General features: G+C 42.3%; 1 protein-coding gene across 2 annotated transcripts; it reads right to left on the reverse strand.

Moving 5' to 3' along the window:
• LOC125749237 (pleckstrin homology domain-containing family O member 1-like) lies at nucleotides 1–21,152 on the reverse strand. Of its 2 annotated transcripts, none has more exons than XM_049026297.1 (6): nucleotides 20,721–21,152; nucleotides 19,895–20,041; nucleotides 7,630–7,770; nucleotides 6,881–6,985; nucleotides 5,013–5,114; nucleotides 1–4,813 (listed from the first exon to the last, which is right to left on the reverse strand). In XM_049026297.1, the coding sequence occupies exons 1-6, from the start codon at nucleotides 20,745–20,747 to the stop codon at nucleotides 4,151–4,153; spliced, it is 1,185 nt and encodes a 394-aa protein (XP_048882254.1). In that variant the 5' UTR covers nucleotides 20,748–21,152; the 3' UTR covers nucleotides 1–4,150. The 2 variants fall into 2 exon arrangements, with proteins under 2 accessions (XP_048882254.1, XP_048882253.1); XM_049026296.1 differs by having other exon boundaries at nucleotides 1–4,861; nucleotides 20,721–21,150.
• Nucleotides 21,153–22,669: the final 1,517 nt, after the last annotated feature.

Consider the following 22,669-nt stretch of genomic DNA (forward strand, 5'->3'; position numbering starts at 1 on the left):
TCAGTTTTTTAGTATCACATTTATTAACATTAAACCCTGAATCATCTGCATTTATCCTGCGACTGTTTGTCTGAAACCGCTGAATGTTTGCTTCAGCTGAAGAAACAAATCAACAGAAGGCAGTAAGACTCATTTCCCTTTTCTCTGTACTTTAGAAGCCCTTGTCTAATCCAAACTCATTTTTAAGGCGATAGTAATTATCATTTGGTATGCAACAGTCATCCTTCACTGCAAATAAAATTCTCTGCCCCTTCAAAAATGTGTGCAAGAAAGTTCCATAAGATCAAAGGAAGACTTTTAGGTCAAAGCAGAAATATTCGACCGAAAAATCCTTTTAATAAATCAGTATTTTAAAAAGTATTTTAACTGAAATTGAAAAATATATTCTCACTGTTGTACAAAACGTCATCCACATGTTTTATTCACTATATAATTCATCTGTAATGTGACTGTAAAAATACAAACAAAGTAGCACAATATTTAAGACTTAATAGTGATTCTTCTCATTTTCTTCTCTTGTTTTACATTATAGTATTTCAGTGGTTATTCCGTGTGACAAACAGCATACATGTAGTCAAGAAAATGTTGATATTGGTTAGAATTTTCTGATTGGCCTGAAGAATAATAATAACAATAATAATAGTAAAAGTTTGTTTTTATAAAATCCACATACAAAATTATTTTACACAATAATTTACTTTGAGGTAAATTCAAAGAAGGTTTGATAAACTGGGATTCGGCATTCACTAATAAATAACCTGAACTAGACGACTAAAATGTGCAAATTCTATGACGACCAAATTCAAACGACACAATGTATAATGGGTAATAACAGTATTTATCTTATGGTGCGTACCTGCTTTGAATTGCTGTCTAATCTTTGGCTTGTGTTCAGGTGGCCATTTTACTTTAGTTGGGACAGTTGCTTTGTTTTGTCTGTTTTCCATATTGTGATTAGGAAATGCCGGTCTAGGGAGGTAACTTTTCAGTGCCCTGTTTCCTTCATCTTTAGCATGTATTACAAATAGTTACACATTCAGGCTGAAAAACCACCCAGCCGAACACAATCAATCCTTTACCTGAAAAACATGGGCACGTTCGTCAGTCATATAACTGTGGGTCATCCAGGCATGCAGAAAAAAAACACAGATTGATTATCGTAGTTCAGATTAAAAGCACCTAAAATGTTAACACTTTGCATATTTGTTTTGTTCAACAGTCGGTCAGAAAGCAATGCTAATTTTAAATGCAGAAGTGTAATTGGGTCAACAGTGTTTCGATATCTGAGAAAGTCTTGGCTGCCTGTTGAAAACCACATCTTTTAAAACCCCTATATTGTTTCAACAGGAAATTAATTTCGTGAAATCTGTGTAAAAGAAGAGAGCAAGAAAGCACCGGCAGACAAAAAAGACACAGGACTTGAAAGACATAATAACTGTGTCCACTTTCACAGCGCTGTAATGCTGCTACATCTCGCATCCTATTCAGAAAATTCTAAAGGATAATGATCATGTCCACCAATAGACATGCAGAGTACCGAACTGTTACCTCGGCTACGGGCCTGATCTCCCAATTCAACAAAAACAACTAAAGAGCAGCTTGCGGGGCGGTTAATGGTGATCGCAATCGCTTATCATTTCAGGCCTGAAGAAAGATGTGTGATGCTAACAACCTCCTACGTTCTGTACTGAAGAGCCGCTGATCTACATGGAGGACCTGCACAGGGCTCTGTTATGTCAACATTCCGGATAATGTGCTGACAGCCGCACGCTGGAATTGAGTTCAGTTTAGAGTCCTCTGAAGGAGAGAGACTTGAGAGAATTGCAGGATGACACACAGCCGCTTTATCTCAGCAGGAAATAAGAATGGGAAAGCGAGATGCCACGCTGCCCTCTAAAGCAACCGTTTCTTGGCCACTGGCTTCCATTTCTCTGCAGAGCAATAGTGGGCCAAAGCAAGCAGCACGTCCAGAATTTACTCTCAAGTTTTATTGATTTCCCCTCAATATAAAACCTGATATCTATCAAATCTCTGAAGCTCCTCTTGCCAAAAAGCACACACTGTAATTATCCTTCAGAAAATCACCGTTTATGAGTAAAAAAAAAATATATACAAAATAACATTAACACTGTTCTGTAATATCCAACTGACAGTGAATTATAATAGAGTAGAGTGCAAACATATTACAAAGCAACTGTAAAACAGGCATACTGGCAAGAAATGCCCTTTGGTTTGCCTACCACATATCTTATTTTTTTTTAATTGTGCATATGCTAGGTAAAGACAAAAGAACTATTTGGGAGTTTAAAAAAACTGATTAAAATCAGCCTTGAAGCTGTGAAAATACTATTGGCCAATAACATTTTTATTACCGTATGTATCATTAATGGATGTCTGTATTTATAAATTTCTGCATGAATACAATAGTTTATAAATGTTATAAATATTGTTTTAATAATACCTGAAAGTATTCTAAGGCAATTTTATATCACCGTGACACACAATACTGAGATTCTCAAGCAAATATCTTGCCTGTTTATTGACTTGATTGTCAGATCAAAGCCCCACCCTTCCATCTTCTAACCGCCTATCCTGGTCAGGGTCACCTGGAGCGTATCCCAGGATGCACTGGGCACAAGGCTGGGGTACACCCTGGGTGGGATGGCAGTCCATCACAGAACACACTACTGGCAGTTTAGAGACATATGTCTTTGGATTGTGGAAGGAAACTTGCATCATAAACTGCAACAATTTCTGCATGCCAGTGTCATCTTCTTTTACAGTAATCTCTATAGTGCAACTGTGTAAAGTCTACACAATATAAAAAACAGTTCTAGTTTATAAATACAGTTCTAATGAAGATTCATCCCAATACATGGCAACCCATGTACTGGATAAGCAGTTGTGAAAAAATGGATGGATGGATCCACTCTAACTGTTGAAATAAAACAGGAATTTCCAAAGTCCCAATGATGGCGTCCTGTCCAGGGTGCCCTCTGCCTTGTGTCCTGCTCTTGTTGGGACTGTCACTCTCTGTTAAATAATGGCAGGATGGATCGATGTCCTCCCAGAATTTAAAAAATAAAATTTGTCAGAGTAATTGTGGAACTGGTTGATTGTTGGAGAAGAGAACATTCTGACCTTGCTGACAGTTCTTGGTTGTGTTTACCTGGTTATTATACTTAGATGTGAATTAATGCAGATCATGAGCGGATGACACAAAACCCCTGGCAAAAAATGATCTGCAGATTGTCACATAAAAATAATATCTAAATGTATATTTTGTCTTTATATATATATATATATATATAGTTAGTAAACCAAGGTAACTATATAAAATGACCTGTTTTGCTACGTCAATTGCACTCACATGAAGGGAGAGGCTTATGCCACCTTGAACGAGATCATATCTGAACACCGAAATTAACAAAATTACTGTATTGGTTAGGCTTCCCCGTGGGATGTTGCAGGAAGATGATTATGGAGCTCTTCCAGCTCATAACAAAGCATGGACCACAAGGTCTTGCAGCTGGTCCACTCAGTATTTCTTCCCATTGGAGTCATACTCAATCATGCATTACGGAAGAGGTAACCATTACGACACCAGCTGTCACTGGATGCCATCACAGAAAAAGACCAGGCAGTACGTCACGTCATGGTCGGGATGCCACGTTCTGATTCTTGTTAGCTGACCTAGGCGTTAGATGGCCGGTCTTCACGGTACAGTCCATCCAGACTACGAAAGTTCTTCACATCAAACAAGGCAGAGTCTACAGAGCTGAGCAGATTACAGCGAGGGCTGACCTCCCAACCTCCGGTTTGAGAGTGCATACTTATAAGGAAGTTCAAAGCACCCCGCACCATGGAGATTGGCAGGCGGCAGTGCATTCGTGTTTATGCATTCCAGCATAGCGTGGAGAGTGAACTTAACTCTTACGCGCTCCTACAATAATTATGTTACTATGAGAAGTCACCTGACATGTGCCTTTGGGGTCAATTTGACCCCAGGGTAGGTGTGAAAGTTAAACTATCGTAAAAAAAAAAAAAAAAAAACGAATACACATTCCCACCCGTGCCTTGAATTGCTATTTTTTTTGTCTCGCTCTATGCTGTAGCAGTGGTCTCTCATGCTGTTCATCCCCAAATCACATCATACCCTTCCTTTGGTGGCTTGAATCTTTTGCTTGCCATTCTGTGACAAAGTCAAGTTGCTGACAGCAGTGGAGTTCAACTGCTGCGACAGAGCCTGGATCTGCCGGACTTCCTCTAACACGTCCCGAGCATGACTCCAGGCCGTAACGGCCTCCTGAAGCAGCCGCTCTGCCTCCGCGTGCCTGCTCTCCAGGCGTTTCTCGTTGGACGCGTCTTTATCTCTGCGTTGCTGCTTCCCCCTCACCTCAGCCAGGAGCTCCTGAGTCTTCTGCAGCTTCTTGGAGATTAGGTCCTGCAACTGGCTGATGGTCAGCGGTGACGTGGCACCTGGGGAAATTGCGGTCGCCCCTTTAACTGCCCGCAAGTCTGAACTGGAGATCTCGTTCATGGAGACACACCGGCTCTTCTCTGCAGGTGTCCGCTTTTCGCCGGGCTCAGGGCTGTGGACTTGCCCTGTTGACTGCTGTTCATCCCAGGTAATCTTGCTTTTCTGAGGTAGACCCTGTCCTTTGCCCACTGCTACATTGTTCACAGGAGATTTTGCGCTCTCAGTGTTTGTCTGTTGACATACTGAATCAGGCTGTGGTGCTGACTCGTCTAGGTCTACCTTCAGGTTCTTCTCGCCCTGCTCTGACTGAATTGGCGCTGAAATGTCTTCTTCCTGCACAAGGTCCAAAATCAGCATGCCGTCTGATGTGGATGTGGATGCCTAAATCACCACAGATTACATTTTAGGCACTATCAAGATGAAATACTTCAGTATACTCGCAATCACTATCTCTTGTTACAATTTCCGCAAAACACGGGCTTACAGATATTAATGCAGTATTCGTGTGTATTAATAAGAGGACAAAACCTACCACAGCCATGATATGACCACGCGTGGGCAGACGTCGGGTGTGGGGAATCTTTGCACGGTCACGTGTGGGGTGGAGCAAGAGGTTCTCTTCTTCAACCGTGACCTTGGAAGAGAGAAAAGGAGTGGAAAACAGAGGCAGTGAGGCATGGAGAACATGCTAGCTGGAGGGGGGGGGCCTGATTAGCTGCTCAGTTTCTACATTGATCACCAGCATGTGATGCCTTTGGACACATTGTGGAAAAGTCATACATTGCATATGCTTCCAAAGAATTATGGAAGTGTGTATCATCTAATCTGCTCTGATTCCCGTTACCTCCAGTAACTGAAGCTACAAGCTCTAGGACATTACCGAGCTAATTCTGCTCAATTAAAAAAATGTTACATTATGTATTACAGTACAATCAGAACTTGATGCCATACTTGTATTTAAAGCAAGTTATTGTGTGTGTGTCATATTTCCTTGAATATTTCTTGTACTCAAACAATATAGGCACCTTGCTTGATGGGTTGAACTGGTAACATTTGAATTATTATTTTAGTTCCTTCGGTGTAGTGATTCAAATATTTTGAAAGTAATAGTTCCTGTTATTACTTGGTACAAAAAATGGCCTTTGTGTAACTGAGCGGTCAACAAAGGAAAAGAGAGTAGATATATGAAACAATCTGCCTTCAGCCCTTCTGAGCCATTTAATTTGTTCCCAACAAAAGCCCCAGTGTTGGAACTGGCCCAAAATTTAATTGCACGATTATTTGATGTTGATGAGAGTTATATGGAATGAATTAATGCTATAATCTTCTTCAGTTTGTCATTATTATTATTATTATTATTATTATTATTATTATTGTTATTGTTATTAATGTTATGGGGGGTGCTCATTTTGCTCATTGTTATCTCACTCTGTTTGTGTCTCTGCTTGTATCTTTAATTTGGCCACCCTTCTGCAGGACATTCTCTCTGGTGTGCATCCCTGCATGGCACAGGCTACATCCCACCACCATCCTGTGCCATGTCCTGTGCCATGTCCTGTGCCATGACTGCTATTCTGAAGTGTTTCTTTCTCCGTGACGGATGCAGGGCCTGTTTCAAATCATTCTCGGGCCAGAGCGACATCAAGTGCACGGTATTTCGCCTATATTGCCATCAATATTTATGTGCACTGACAAAAATATGTTGATGTTTACAGACACCAGTGTATATATATACATGCAAACCCTCCTGTCCAGCATATTCACCCTTTTCTGGGCCATATGATGCAATATTAGATATAGCGTCAGATTTATTTCCGTTATTCAGCTGGATGCCCACTGTATGGCAGCCGGGGGACAAACTGAGAGCAGGCAGGGTGTCTGTGTCATGTGACGTCACATAAATGTCAGAGACCTGGCCAAACCCTTCTGATTGTGAACAAGGCGGACAGACTCCATAATGTCCCTTCAGTCCTCTGTCTGCAGGTTGTGTTTGAGTAGCTTTGCCATCTTTGGCATTTGGACTCAGTGAACTTGAGCCATTTCCCTTTTCTTCCTGAAGTAAAATCGACGCCAATGTTGAACTAAATGCCACTGAGAACACGAACCTCGAAAGTCATTTGCCATCGAGGAAAAGCTCAGATCTAGAGGGATTTATGAGGATATGACATCTGCCTTCTTTTTTTTCTAAAGTGGAAACCATTAACTGCATATTCACATTTTACATATAAATTTATATTAAGTCTGATAATCTAAGTCTAAGACTGGACTAGAGAACGAGCAAAGCAAACCACTGTTAATGACTGTATTACTGCTCTCTTGGGTTTAATCGAAGAAGATATATAAAATCAAAGAAGATATGCACCGTCTCCGAATGGCAGGGGGACCACTGCCAAGCAGTACCTCATCTAGAATGCGGTTTTTGGCCCTGGTGATGGCTACATTGAGTGCATTGATCCACGACTCCTTTTCCTCTGGGCTGACAGCCAGGAACACCAGGTTTGGGACCTGCAGATGGCAGAGTAAGAGAGGGGAAGAGTGAAGGAGCGCGACTCGGATCTGTCTTTCAGCGGCAGAAGATCGTCGGAGCCGCCAATGAGCTGAGGGTCAGTGTACAAATACCCTGTGTTCTGTGTCACTATCCTCCTTAAAAAGCCCCTTCATCATACGCAAAACTACAGCCACCCTGACTGGTAAAACACCAGCTAAGATGAGACTGTTTCATATAATGTAGCCTTTTTTGTGTAGGGAATTCGGTCAAAGGTTTCCTAAGCTTGCTCACAGATATATGTCTCTCATGGCAAGGAGATGGTTCCTTAAACTAGTTTAAAAAATATTAAGAAGTGCCTATAGGAAATGAAACAGCTGGCGACTGTAAGACAGGAATGCACAGCTGGAGTTCGAATCAGAATTTCTGACCCCAAACGCTATGTTTAGTTCTGAGTACACTGGCACACCTTAGCGTTGCAGCATCAGAGTTATATGTTTGCAATGCTGTGGTGCTGAATAGTGATTATTGGAATTAGGTTCCATCCATGTTAACCATCCTGGCTTCCTGTTGTTTTCTAGCCCTGAATTCGCTTGTACCATTCACAGATGCCTCGGGGTCGCACAGCATAAGCTCAGCCAGTAAAACCCCCCGTAAGACTCGCCGTGTTCCCCGGCTGATGGCAGCGCAGCACGGTGAACTTGCTGTGGTTCTTCTTGCTGCGACTCTTGGACTTGCGCAGCTCCTCTGACCGCTCGTAGTCCGTCAGGTCGAACACCTCCTGGATTTTCCTCTCGTCTTTCACCTGCAGTGGTTTCATACGGCCGTTGAGTGTCAGTATGAGTTCCGTGTGTCATAATTCACCAGTGGGGCTTAATTTCAATCTACTAGAAAATCAGTTAATTTTTTGCCTGGAAAAACTTACAAATGTAGAAGGACATTTATGCAGCACTATGTATTTCATGCATCTATACCAACCGCTTAACCACCCATTGCTTTATAAAAGCTCATTGGCACAAACATAAGCTAGTATGTATTTCGACTTGAGCTGATTGCTTGTCTGAGACAGACTTGCACACAGACTTACTCTCCGCAGCATCACAGCCCTGTGGTTAAACTTAGCTCTTTTAAAACTGACACAGTTCAAATCTGACATTAGTTCTAAGAAATGCCTAATAACTGTTCCCCTGCCCCCCCCCACCACCACCACCACCGTGCTGCAACAAACCTTTACCTCTAATAAAGAGAATAATATTTGTGGGTGTTCAACAAAACATGTAGTGATGTCAAAATGAATATGTTTTAAGTATCACCTGTTTTAAGTATCATTTGATATATTCATGGAATTGCATGTTATGATGCCAAGGGCTCAGTCAGGGCCACAGGCAGTGGGAGGTACGTAAGGGTGATTAGCGAGGCTGATCCTCCACAGACGATCCAAGGGAAAGTGCAGACGGTCCACTTTCACACATGAACACGTACTAGTGCGTGTCACCCCAGCACTGACAAACTGCCTCCCTATATTGTCAGTTATACTTGGGGTGGTGTGGACACGTGCGTAACAATGAGCAAATCTGCCCCCACTAACCACACTATGGGCTCCGGTGGAAGGACAATACTTAGTTAATAGAGTCGAACCACCAGGATCTCAGTCTCAAAACATCTGAAATCGTCCTGGACGTAAAACGGCATCTTCATTAAGAAGACATCAGTATTAACTGATAGAGTCGTAGCAGAGAGACTAAACAAAATTTAACGCTAATATTCCTAGCGGACATGCATGGTGTCCGCTATGAACGAAAATAGGGGCTTAAATGTCACACTGGCTCCCAACTAGCTCTGTGCGTTTCACAATTCACTGCGGATGACCGAGAGAACAGTGTGACCCCTGTCTGAGGTGCACAAAGTCTTCAATTTGCCTCACAATAAGGTCTGATCTGGTAGAGCAGGAGGGACACAATACTGGTACAGTTCTGTCCAGTTGCTAGGCGCTTGCTACAGCAACGAGACACGGCAGCGAAGACGCGAGCTTGACGTCAGGACGGGAAACTAAACACTGCTCTGTGTTATCAGTCTGAGGGTCACCACTACGTAGGAAGGCCTTCATCACTGCAGCTGAATTACATCCTGATTTATTTTGAAAATGGCGTAATACAAAGCTATTTACAAGCCCGCGCAAGTCTGTGCTTGTTGCGAAAAGCAGAACAACTGAATTGCAGATGGTTCCGGGTGTTCAGCCTATACTACGAACGCAGAACTATTTAGCGGTCATTACCTGTTTTGGAGACTGTAGAGGTTCAAATTATTTCCTCATCATTTCTGGTATCGTACACTGAGTTCACATTAATTAATGGAGCTAAAAACCGAAGCATGGACACGTAAAAGTGTGATATTTGCAGTCGTTGCTTTTAATTGATTGTGGGATTACTGGGAATAAGCAACTTGCCAATAGGAGAAAGAGACACAAGTTTGCAGTGATTCCCTATCCAGGATTCCACATCCAGAATCTGTTGGTGCGTAGAATTGTCTTACATAACTTGCTGCGTCTACCTCAAACTTAGTCAATTGTCTTTTATTTCCCTGTAACTTCACAGAACAGCCTGTTTGATGTTTGTTTAATATTGATGTGAAATCCCTGCAGTTTCCCGTTAACTTTCTGCCTTGCAGAGAGAATAGATGGCGAGCTGACTTCACGACCTCTTTTCTTTTCACAATGATGTTAAATCTGACGTCTTTGGCAGTTTTCAGGCTGCCTGAGACGACATTATTGCATGAGATCTTAAACAAGGGGGACTGACAGCTGAGCGGAAAATAGCCTTTTATATAAGACAACTCTGTTTCAGTAGCAAAATCATTAATACAAATATATTATAGCATCATGCTATATGACGTCAGTGTTACATAACAAGCACATACTATTCTGCTAACATAAATATGGTAATATAATTTTAAGTCTTTTTGTCTGGTCACGTTAACTCACTGTTTGACTGTTAGGCTAACCTCTGATATCTCCTCAGCTGTAGCTTACAACATCATGACTGATATAATTAGTCATCCATTTAAACTATTAAAATATTATAGCCCTATTATATATATATATATATACAACTTGAGAGATTTTTATGACACAACACCCTGTCCTACATCATAAATATGTATTTGTGTATGTACTTTTTCATAAGCCAGACCACTACAGGCCACAGTATTAAAGACATACATTTAGGACAACATTTGCACAATAAACATCACACACCATAATATCTTCATATGCAATCTGAGCTTTTTGTGCTAAGCTGCCCTGATCCCTTCAGAGCCTTTACACATACAAGTTAGGCAATACTAATGTGAGCAAGACAAGCTTAGAAAGTCGCGGAGACCTTCCTATCACACAGCAGTAGCCCATCAAAATTTAATCTCCACACAGGTTTACATTAACTTTTAAGCAGGGGCATCCCCTTTCCAGATAGCTCTCAATAAGTGCGGGCAGCTTTGAAATACCTGGACAGGTAACCTTAAAAGAATTATTTGCCTGTAAAAGTATTCAGTCGCTTGTACATTTTGTCCCAATCTGTTACTTATGTATGTAAAGTAATGATGCTTTGGAGTAACTGAACAGACAACTAAAATGTGAGACCCTGACAATTCACGACGGCATAATTAAATGAAGCCTTTTCGCTGGCATGAAATTATCTTGATGAAGCTCACCGTTTAGTGGCCCCTGTCTGTGTGCAATAATTAACAAATAAACCCGTCTCTGCTCGATATTCACTAGCACACCGAATAACCTCGCGACAGCTTTACCAAGGAGACTGACGAGGTTTCCGAGCAGCTAATTAAAAAGCAAAATCAAGGATATTTCAGTCATACAGGGATGCTTAGATCAAAGTCTTTAAATATCTCTTGTGAGCAAAAATGACTCTGAGAAAGTGTTGGGTGCCGACATCAGGCCAGCTGGGTCCCCAGTAGGGAGCAGGAAACCATCCATCATCCACCCATCCATCCATCCATCCATTTTCCAAACTGCTTATCCTACTGGGTCGTGGGGGGTCAGGGGCCTATCCGGGAAGCAATGGGCACGAGGCAGGGAACAACCCAGGATGGGGGGCCAGCCCATCGCAGGGTATACTCACACACCATTCACTCTCACATGCACACCTACGGGCAATTTAGCAACTCCAATTAGCCTCAGCATGTTTTTGGACAACCGGGCACAAATGCATATAAACATGCTTGGCCAATAGACCTGGGGGGTAGCCGAAGTCACTTACAGAGCCACAGTGTTGAATGACTGACATCAGTCAACTATATACAGACCACTCAACAGCGTCAGGAAGCCGGTCCTAAAAATAAGTCTGCAGAAAAAGCGGCAAAAAATAACTGCGGCATGATTGCTAATCTATATAATCAAGCACGGCAGTGGCAGCATAATGCCAGAGTGATACTTATTAAAGATTTGCAAGCTTGGTAACACTGGGAAAAAAAAACGGATGGTGCGCAAATGTCACAAAGAAATTGTTTCTGTGCAGAAAAGCACGTTGTCAAAGCTAAATTGGAGAGGCTTAATATGTAGGTGAAACCCTTGAGAGTCCTGCTCAGAAGCTGTGCCTGTACTGACTGTAAGCAATCCTCAAGCTAATACTGAGAGCAAAGCCCATCAAGGGGAATGAAGGAGAATTACAATACGCTAGTGTGTGGTGACACACACCCCAGTGCACCTAAGGCTGTAGCTGTGCATAATATTCAATTCATGGGCATAATTACAAGTGTAATTATCATTTAATTTTTATTTATTTATTGACATTTATGGCAACTCGTCTTACCCTTTATAATGTCTCAGGCTGAGCGGGTGTAATATTAGATTTACAGTGACACGTATGCCATTTTATAATTGGAACTGAAGTAATACTCCATGTATACCAGCAGGGTTGGGTGATTCAGGTCCAGAGAGTAAAAATCCAGACCGGGATTTTGTTTCAGCCAACCAGTTGAACATAAAGAGTCGCAGTCACAGAATACTCAACTGGTTGGTTGAAACAAAATCCCGGTCTGGACTTTTACTCTGTGGACCTGAATTACCCAGCTCTGTACACAAGATTACTGCACGTGCATGCACAGTTTACTGTCTCATAAACACACCATACCACCATTATTCAAACTTTTCTTATAAAACTACGATCTGAATGTAATTGAATTACATACATTTCGTTATGTTTTTTTCTACATTTCAGATGCACATTTTGTATGGCTTAAGAGCTCTCAGAAGAATTCACTAAACTATATGCAGAAGCCCTGTAGTATATTGTCATTGTTCTCCAGAAATACCCTCGGTTATACAAGTATCTGATTTGACACTAATCTTTAATGAAATGCTTCTGCTGAGGTGCCAAGGAAGAACTTGCCTCTGTTTGTCCCTCAGGATGAGCTATAAATTGTCTGACTGAACGATTCACATCTGCTTCTGCGGGGAAATGCCTTATCCTTGTCTCACATTGTATTTGTAGATCATCCTTGCGACATTAAAAGAGAATCTGGAAAAAGTAGTGATCCACCAAGCGCAGTTAAATTTGGTTTTAAGGAGACACTTTTCAGTATTTTTTTTGCCTTCCCTGCATCTACAACTGTGTGTATATATATATATATATATATATATATATATATATATATATATATAGATATATATATATATATATATATATATGTTTAAAAACATCATTTCCTCATTAGAGAATTTTAACTATGGATATGTCTGTATGACACCCCGATATATAGAGTTTGCATGTTCCATGTCCCCAGAATGTGATAAAAAAAAAAAAAAAAAAAACATTTTTTGTACAATCTGTTTGGTTACTTATGGTTAAGGTCAGGGCTGGGTTGGGGTTAAGGATTTTCCCATAGAAGAGAATGGACGGTCCCCACAAAGACAGTAATATAAGCATACATGCATGTGAGAGAGAGGGGGGGGGGCCTTCCCCTCCCCACCGGAGTGCACCCCCTGCCTTGTGCTCTGTGCTTTCTGGGATGAATAATTGGTGCACATCCTTACCAGCATGAGGTCCATCCTGATTTGTACAGTAAAAAAAACATACATGTTTATATCATATTATGCATTTGATTTTTTTTCCATTAATATTTGTATCTTCACGCCTTAATGCAGACGTGTGTTGGTAAGTAGGACAGAGGACAGGCAACACTATGCACTCTAAATAAACACTGTCTGCTGCTGCTTCTTTCAGTCTTAGCTTGAGCTGAGGAAATAATGGCGCAATGTATGCGTGCAAAGCTGCAGAAGCGGTATTATAACAACCACAGCAGCTCACGGACGCAATAGCGCAGGACTTAGTTCAGGGCCTCGAAAACGAAATGCCACAGGCAGCCACTGATCTATTTTCTCTCTTTCTAAAGGCCATAATATCAATATTTTTTTACTATGCGTTTTGTACGACACTCTGAGCCGCTTCAGACTTTCTCGCATGGTTCTGAAAGCGGCGATACCTTCAGAATTCAGTCAGGCTTGTACACGTCCTCCCATTGACCGTACAGTCTCTAAGAAACAGCAGGTCTACACTTTACAGTTGTACCAGGCTGCATTCTAAATTGTACTCCGAAGTGCAGCTCTTACACGAGGTCTACAACAGGAAACCCGCTGTGGCAGAAACCGCGCAGATAAGAGGCTCAGTCAGACGTCACGTGCATAAAACCCCACGTGTTGCTCCAGGCCACTCCACACGCACCGCTGAGGAAAAGCTGAGGGTGAAGGTGTTTGATATCCCTGAGGTGACCGCAGAGCTGGTAGAGGCAACCCACTCGGACTTAACCAGGAGACTTTGTGTTTTGCAGGACTGAGGAAAGACTGGGACTCGGACGAAAACCTTGACTATGCTTATTCCCATTAATCTCAGCAAACATAGACTCCCCCGTTTTTAAGCTGTAAGCCGCCCATGTCTTCGTTTCAGGCAGTAGTCTCTAGGTCATGTTCTCCTACAGCCAGCTTCTCGTTTCCACATCCAACCAATTGCTAGCTGCCTCTGTTAATGGCGTCATTATGGGTTTAAAGAGGAAGCTGCCTATCAGTTATGGCTTGGATAAAAAATGTATTTCTTTACAGAATAGTCGGTATAACAATCATCCAGTTGTTAAAATATTCACGAGCGGAAGCGACAATAATGGCACATCAGTTAACTGCTGGGAGACGTGCTCATAGTGTTCCTGCTGTGCCAATGACAGTCAGTGAAATGGACAAGAAGACAAAGGCTGAAGAGGCCACCAGACTGAGGGGGTCATGTGTCTGTGGAGGAGGAGGGGGATTATATTTCTTCAAAGGCATATTGTACAGACTACTGACCAAGGGCATATGCAGGGGCGGGGTCACAGGGGCCACAGGACCCAGCTGATTGGCTCCAGAGTGCCCCGTTCCTTGTCATTCACTTATTTCAAAACATATCATTGGTTGACGATAAGGTTGGCCATTCTGGAATAATCATGGTCCTCTTATGCAACCCATCTTTAAAAACCTTTGAATCGCTCCTGAAACCGACCCACATAACGAGATGCAAACAGCGAGGCCACAAAACAAGCACTATGACAAAGGTGACGATTTTGATATCCATAATGAATGTATCCTACATTTCATCCAGCCATATAGTGTTTCAGGCTTTGATAGCACTGTGGCATCGCACCTCGAGAGCTGTGAGTTCAGTTCCCACCCCCGGCTCTACGCATGGAGTTTGCATGCTCTCTGCGTGTTTGGGCACGTTTACGCTGGGTGCTCCAGTTTCCTCCTGCAGTCTGAAGAAAGACGGTCAGGCTGACTGGCTTGATGTTTGCCCTGCAATAGTCTGCCATCCCATTCAAGGTCCCTTGTGCCTTGTACTTCCGGAGTAATTAATCCAAACTTACAATAATTTTGTCATTGTATTTCATTACTTTATATTAAGTATATCATACACAACCTTTTAATAAAAATATGTTTTGATCAGGGGCGGCATGGTGGTGCAGTGGTTAGCACTGTTGCCTCACACCTCTGGGACCCGGGTTCGAGTCTCCACCTGGGTCACATGTATGCGGAGTTTGCATGTTCTCCCCATGTCGTCGTGGGGTTTCCTCCGGGTACTCCGGTTTCCCCCCACAGTCCAAAAACATGCTGAGGCTAATTGGAGTCGCTAAATTGCCCATAGGTGTGCATGTGTGAGTGAATGGTGTGTGAGTGTGCCCTGCGATGGGCTGGCCCCCCATCCTGGGTTGTTCCCTGCCTCGTGCCCATTGCTTCCGGGATAGGCTCCGGACCCCCCGTGACCCAATAGGATAAGTGGTTTGGAAAATGGATGGGATGGATGGATGTTTTGATCACATATTTTCATAGGTCTAATAGAACTTTACGACTATAATGTATACATCATAATATATTAATCAGCTGTAGATTTAATGGATGAAATTCATCGAAATTCACTGAGTTGTAAATAACTTTTTGTGACAAAACTTCATCAATTAGGTGTACATAATAATATATTAGCTCTCCTCACTGAATTACACTGAATACTCCACATACTCATCTAACTGTCTAATCATGAGTTTATTGCTTGTGCTTCCAGTCTCCTGTTACATTTCAAGCACGGTTCCGCTCAGACAGGTACAAGCCAACTCTACATTGTATTAATTATTCAAGCTGTATCTGCTAATTTAACTAACTTTTAGAATCACAAAAGGCTTGTCGGAAAGGACAGGATGTTGAGATTGAGGACTTGGGATTGTAGGAACGTAACTGACACACCTGCCTGTTTACCCACTTCATCCATCTCATTTCCAGCACGGCGACCCGGCAGGTCCAAGCAAAAGGCACTGGGGGTGAGTTGGGGTGGGGGTGGGGGTGTTTGGGGGTGCGGGCATGGGTGCTGGGAACTAGACTATCAGCCAGACTTAATTACTGCTATTCCGCCAGGCTTCAAGTATTTTGGCATGGAAGCGAGAGGGAGCAGAAAGTAAGAGTGACAGTGAGGGCCGAGGAACAAGACTGGCTAACAGAACGCGTCCTTGTGTGGCCCGAATGAGGAGGACGCCTGCTCCCCGTGACACACTTTCCAGTATCCGCTTGTTAGCGTGCTACAGTCTGGTCTGCTCAACCGATTGCCGGGAACAAGTGAATACTACACTGGTTGTCCAGCCAGATCATCAAAGACAGGCATTCCACCTGCAATGACTAATTTGGCGATGTCTACCCTTCTTTATGAAACAACGGCCCTTCTATCTCTCTCTCTCTCACAGTTCTTTTTCAGACGGTGCCTAAAATTGCCAGGAAAATGAATCGATCATGAATGGCAGATCCATAGAGTCCTCCAGTAGGAGGACAAAATTATGTTTTCACGAATACAGTTTACATTACAATGGACCATTAATACATATGCTGTTGCAGCAAGGAACTGGGCGTCATGTACGGCATAACTGAAGAGAACCAGGCTGGTACATGTCACTGGCACTAGGCTCGTCCAAAGCTACTAGCAGGTGCGGAATCACCATAACCTGAGAGCATGGCATGCTATGGATGCACAGCACATATGGGCACCGCTGCTTGGACAGATTGCAGACTGACAGCCTGCAATGTCTCACTTTGAATCTCCACAGATGAGAACCAAATTACAGGAATGTTTACTGGGCCACTATTTAATCTATTAGTCAGAGGCTAATGCCATGTCGCTTCATTAGACAAAGGGGTTTTCCCCCGGGGGGGCAGGCAGTTAGCTGAGAGTTTGGTAGTGATTAGTGGGAGAGCCAGAATTTCCATTTAATCTAGGTAGAGAACAGCAATGGTGCTGGGACCAGTTTGGGGGACCCTAGCCCCACTTTTCATAAATCCTTATTGACACCCTTGGTAGAGGATATCACCTCAGCATCCCCAATAGTCTGGAGTGTTTGCGTCTAAGGAAAGAAAAGACATTTATCGGTGAAACGATGGTTGGTAATTGTAGCCTCAGATACATGGTTCTGTAAAGAAAGTTTACAGTTTAACTTCTGGGAAAGTCAAAGCTTCTGAGATAAAAAAAAATCAAAGATAAATCACTAAAATATGCCCCTTGGCCAGTTAAAACTGACTCAGTTGTAAATGCATCACTTTGTCAACAATGTATCTGAAGGTTGAAACAGGAAGACCTTTAATCCTATATCATTGATCGTTGACGTTTAATGGCTGGAATGTGTGGCCTGACATGAACTGAGACACTGACGTCTTTCTCGTACTTTTCGTTGGACCTGAGTGCAGGGAAACCTAGAGTCTCTCACCAACCTTCTTTGTCCACACAGATACCAGGAAAAGTAAATACCGATTTTTTTTTAGTATGTTTTCAGTAATCACTTGGAAGAAGAGATTATGTAATCGCTAATTAAATATCTAGACTTAAACTTTGCTTATAATAGCCATTGGTGTGGCAGTATTGCCATATGTATTGCGGCTTCTTTCTCCACTGACCAGACATCCAAACCCCAGATAAGTGCAATTTGAGCTCCACCACATTTATCCACAGCTGTCCTACACTGGGCAGACTCCCCTTTCAAGTCTCCATGAAACCTGATTCCCAGCCTAGATGAGAACTTAAAGTAAAACTGAGATATAGAAACAAGGTCCACAAAGAAAAAAATCCAGATTAAAACCTGCAGATGGAAGCTTATTAGTTGCCATATATTTCATCATGTGGTCTTGTGTGGCACATCTACCTGCTTTTATTCTACCATTAGATTAATCATAGAATAGTGTCATCGGTAGATGTTTCTATGTAGTAACAGCCAAAGATGTATCTTTAAGTTCAATCACAAAATTCCAAATAGACTAACAACACTGTATAACAACAGTACCGAATCTTCTTCCTGTATGGGCAGTCTCTCAGCTGCCTGTTTGTAAACCAGCTGTGCGTCTACAGCTACACCTGGTCGCAAGGAACCAGTGTAGGCATAATCTGGTAGGGCACTCACATGAGCCGTAACAGAGTGAGAAGTAAAAGGGCAAGACCTGGAACTTTTTTCTGGTGATACGGTAAATCTTGCACAAGAATCTGCTGTCAACACAGACATACTGACCTCATTTCTGTGACTCAGACAAGCACGAGCATTATTCACACTTATGACCATTTCAGGGGCAACTGGCATGTAAGCCGAAGAAAAGGCCGTTGCAACATTGTTGCGTTTTGTAAAAATTCATTATTTAAGTAACCTGAATCTTATTATGCAGTTTGATGTCAAGTGATCTCTAACCACATTTCAGGTATTTTCTCAGATAGAGGTGATATCTAAAAGTAATCGACGGTTAGTTTTAATGAATCATTAAGGAAATCCGCAGATCTCTGTTGGCCCATCAGAGGACAGCAGTCACCTAAATGATCGTTAAACTTCACCTCTGTTGATACGTGCGCTGCAAAGTCAACAAGTCATCCAACCTTCTAAAGCTGGGGAAGCTGCTTCAGATATAAAGTGAGAGACTAAGGGAGGTATATAAAATCAAGCGTATGGTTCTGTCAATGTGTGCAAGGACTCTGATCCATTGTCATGATTTTACCTTCCCAGAATCCTCAGCATCAAGCTTGTAAATGACATGTACACTTGTGCACGCCCTCTGCAATCTCCACATTTCCCTACAGAGTGTCTTGCGGAGGTTTCAAACTAAATTAGTACGATGTTCTTCTCTGTTCTGCTAAAGCGTGATTGGAGCTGACTCAAGCGGGGGAGTTAGCGTGCAGCCTACTATGCACTCGCAGGTGGACCATGTTAACACGCGTGCCCATACAATCCTAGGGGAGATTTCAGCTTGTCAGTGCAGCCTCAGAAAACTGCAGTCTGCCTTCATGGAGCATTTTTCATCGGCCTATTAGCGCTCTATGGAAAAACAATTGCAGGGTTATTAAATAACCAGGGTAAATTAGAGTAAACATCCTCTCCTCATAGAGGTCTTTTTAAATATCCTACAATGAGCAGATTACTTCCGATTCTAAGTTCACGTTCTACTTGCGAACCATCGTTACTTTAGTGCCATTCTACCGCCAGTCCCTTCAGTCAGGAACCACAAAATTCTGCACGACAATAACTAGGAAACTGCTGCTTCTGTATTTGTGTGAGGGAAGTGTTGATGGTGAGGATGAGTGGCAGTCTGTTCATGGCAGAAGCAGTAGCGCAGAGCATGTGTGTGTGCTTGGGGTGCATCTGTCAGCTGCTCATAACATCTGCTTCCTAACGACAGAACCTTGTGCAAGGCTACGCCGCTCAGTTTAGGCAGCGACACACGGCGACAGGCAGTACCCCAAATCACACGCCCGCAAGTCGATGGCCAAATACTTCGCATCATAAACCCCCTTGACATATGTAAAAAGTTACATCTTCTGAGATTCGCTTATACATGGATAGATGTTATTTTGCCACAGAAGACATTAAAAATGAAACACCTGCCATTATTCATATCACTGAGTTGCATTCTTGCCAGGAACAAAGCAAGGTATCAAAAATGTCCTGAGCGAAATGCAAGCAATAAGCAATGGCTGGCTGCTCTGAGAATGGTTTCAGATTTACTTATTTGTAATTTAAGCATGGTCACTCTATCTATCTATCTATCTATCTATCTATCTATCTATCTATCTATCTATCTATCTATCTATCTATCTATCTATCTATCTATCTATCTATCTATCTAGTACATACTATATGTATACACACATACGACGAGAAGTTGATGTTTAATTAATGATTATATTGGAAAAATGCTTCAAAACTTCAGCGGTCGAACTTCCCCCTAACATGTATTGGTAAAAACGGTAAATATTAAAAGTCAAAGACTATAAAATAAATACTCATATTCTTATAGCCACGATAGGATGAAATTAGAACATAATTAGAGCAGGTCTAGTTACGTTCACAGTCAAGTACTTGTGGTCATACAGTAAGACAAAACATGCTTGTACCTCTTTCTCGGATATGTAGAGTTGCTCCCCTTTCAGAACTACAAAGCGGTTTCTCCAGATCTCCCTGAAAATCCCTTTGCCACAAAACTTGCGAATCCATCCTATTTTGTCCGGCTGAGAGGACGGCTGGGTGGGATCCTGGGGGCCCTGGACATCGCAAACAGAGGGCAGATCAGCTGACGGGCGTCTTGCGCTGACATGATCGCAGCCACTCATTCAGATTCAGATGATGGGGACGATTGGTGACTTTTGCAAAGGCTGCTGTCATTTCTTTTGTCATGTAGATAGACGTAACATTCCTGATACGAGATGAATCTTCTTGAACTTCACCACGGAAGCAAAGTTCCTCACGCTATTAAGTTAATACATTCAGATGATCGTCTTTCGTTATTAGACAAATCTGACAAAAGGGTAACAGCTATATAGTCCTTCGTCAACGATTTATCTAACCGTACCTTATAAGCGACTTTGGAAATAGTTCTTGATAAACTATTACGAAATTACGGCATGTTAAATTATGTCCTAAGCGGATTGCACGCTAAAAAATAACTAACTATGTTTGCACGTAATTTTGAAGTCTGTTAAACGCAATACGTGCAGTCTCCTGACGTATAAATGTTTTTACAGACAATGCTTAATAAACCAGCAGGTATTGGGTATCATACTGACAATTTACAGTAGTAATAAATCGCAGCATTATTTGTTAGACGACATAGCATAACACATAAAATGTCTTAAGACAGTAACCTGCCGCAATAATGAATATGCAGAGGAAACAGTGAATATTGCCGTGAAGGCGACGTAGAGGAGTAAGTAAGGAGCTTACCCGTTTTGCCGAATTGTTCTTCTTCATTGCGAAGATGTCACAGTTTCAGATCCTATTCCCAGAGTTAGGTCAGGTGTATTTTTAAGCAGTTTTTTTTTCTAGCAAGGATACTGGGGGGAAGCTGGGAAAATTCAGCAAGGCTGAGAAAGGCTGGATCGTGTCTCCCTGCCGCTTCCCCACGCAGATGCACCTCCTTTCTCTCCAGTGCGTCTTTCTCTCCGCTCCTCTCTAGTTTCCCAGCGGTGGGTCTTGCTGTCGCCCTCGGCTCGCACTGTCAATACCCTGAGCTGAATTAGTAGTCTCCAGTTACGCGGAGCGGGGTGAATCATTGACTCTCAAACCCGACTGCCCCCCCCCCCGCAGAGCTTTGTATTATAATAGCGACTTGCCGCCGGGGTCCTCCCCCGCCAGCACTGCACAGCTCCATCTATAGCTCCGGTGCGGCTGCTCTGTCACATTACTGTGCAAAGTGTACTCGTGTTGTAATGCGACGGGCGCTATTTAGATGTCTACACGTGTAAATGCACGTTGTACATTAAATTAATCTCAGTTCGCATCATTTAAATGAAGGATCTCACATGTATTGAATATTCATGAGTGCATGAGGGGACTTGCATTAAAAGCTTATATTTGTGCGTTTTGAAATGATTTGGTCATATATGCGCATTTTATTAGATACCCCAATATAATACCATTTTCGGAGCCATTTTTGTTTCCAGGGCCACTTTAAGAGTTGATGAGTTGTGTTTTTTACATCTTATTTTTGGACGTTTATGAAGTTTTTATAAGACTCAAAGAGCTTCCACTAGGATTAGCGATATTTCTCTCTTATTAACAAAGTGTTTTGGCCACAAAACCGCCCCTGATTCGATTTTTTTTGTCTTTCACACCGTTCTCTCTAAACTCTAGACTTGATATTCCATGAAAATCGCAGGAGGGTGGATGCCCCTTAGATGCTGGTACCACCATGTCAGCATTTAACATTTACATCATTGCATCACGTACCTTAGCGGTTCTGATGCTTGCCCACATAATAAGTGGACATCTTGACCCCAAGTGTGTTGTATATATTCAGGTGCAGTCATCCGATTCGCTGTTCGTTGGATCATTGCGTGAAGCTGTCACCAATATGCATTTTAAAAAATGCAGAAACTATACATGTTTTATATGACCTCTGGCCGCTACTCGGACATAAAGTGTGTTTGATTTCGGGGATGTATAACAATAGCATCAACTGTGTTCTGGATTGTAACATCAAGAATAGCACAGAAGCAGACTTCCAGAAAAGTGCTACAGACGTTTGTGAGCCCACACAAGTGTCATAAGCAGGAAATCCAAGCATGAAACTCAGTCTAATGGCCGAAGGCGATCCTACATAAAGCAGAGCGCTCAGTAAACATGATGCAGATCCTGCCGCTCTGTTGCATGTCAGATTGTTTACTCTGCTATTGCGTACTTCAGAAGGCCTTAAGCACTAATAATGATGCAGTACAAAAGATCTTTTGATATTCACGATCTTGACTAATAATAAAAGTCTAAACCAGTATAAGGGAGAGCAGTAAAAGCCGAGTACTAATTGATGCTGATGCTGTTTATTTGAAATAAATGCTAACATTTTATCTTGTTTGTACAGTTGATGATGTGGGCAGCGTGGATCTGTAAAATTAGATCATGGTCGTAGTTATTGTTTTGCTGAGTAGATTAAAGCATAAATGGGAGAACTAAGCACTTCCTCTGAATCAGCTAATCCAACTCACCGGGTGAACTCAGTCTAAGTTGGCAGCTGTGCCATCGACCGGCAGTCAGCACAAATAGGCCATCCCCTTAGAAGGCCACTTGTTGCAAGGAAAAGTTGCAACAAATCAAAGAGCTTCCACTAGGATTAGCGATCTTTCCAAACACACGAGAGTCTACTTATGTACATGACATACATGGAGCCAAAGATGTCT

Source organism: Brienomyrus brachyistius, chromosome 9 (assembly GCF_023856365.1).
Source record: "Brienomyrus brachyistius isolate T26 chromosome 9, BBRACH_0.4, whole genome shotgun sequence".
Taxonomy (NCBI): Eukaryota; Metazoa; Chordata; class Actinopteri; order Osteoglossiformes; family Mormyridae; genus Brienomyrus; species Brienomyrus brachyistius.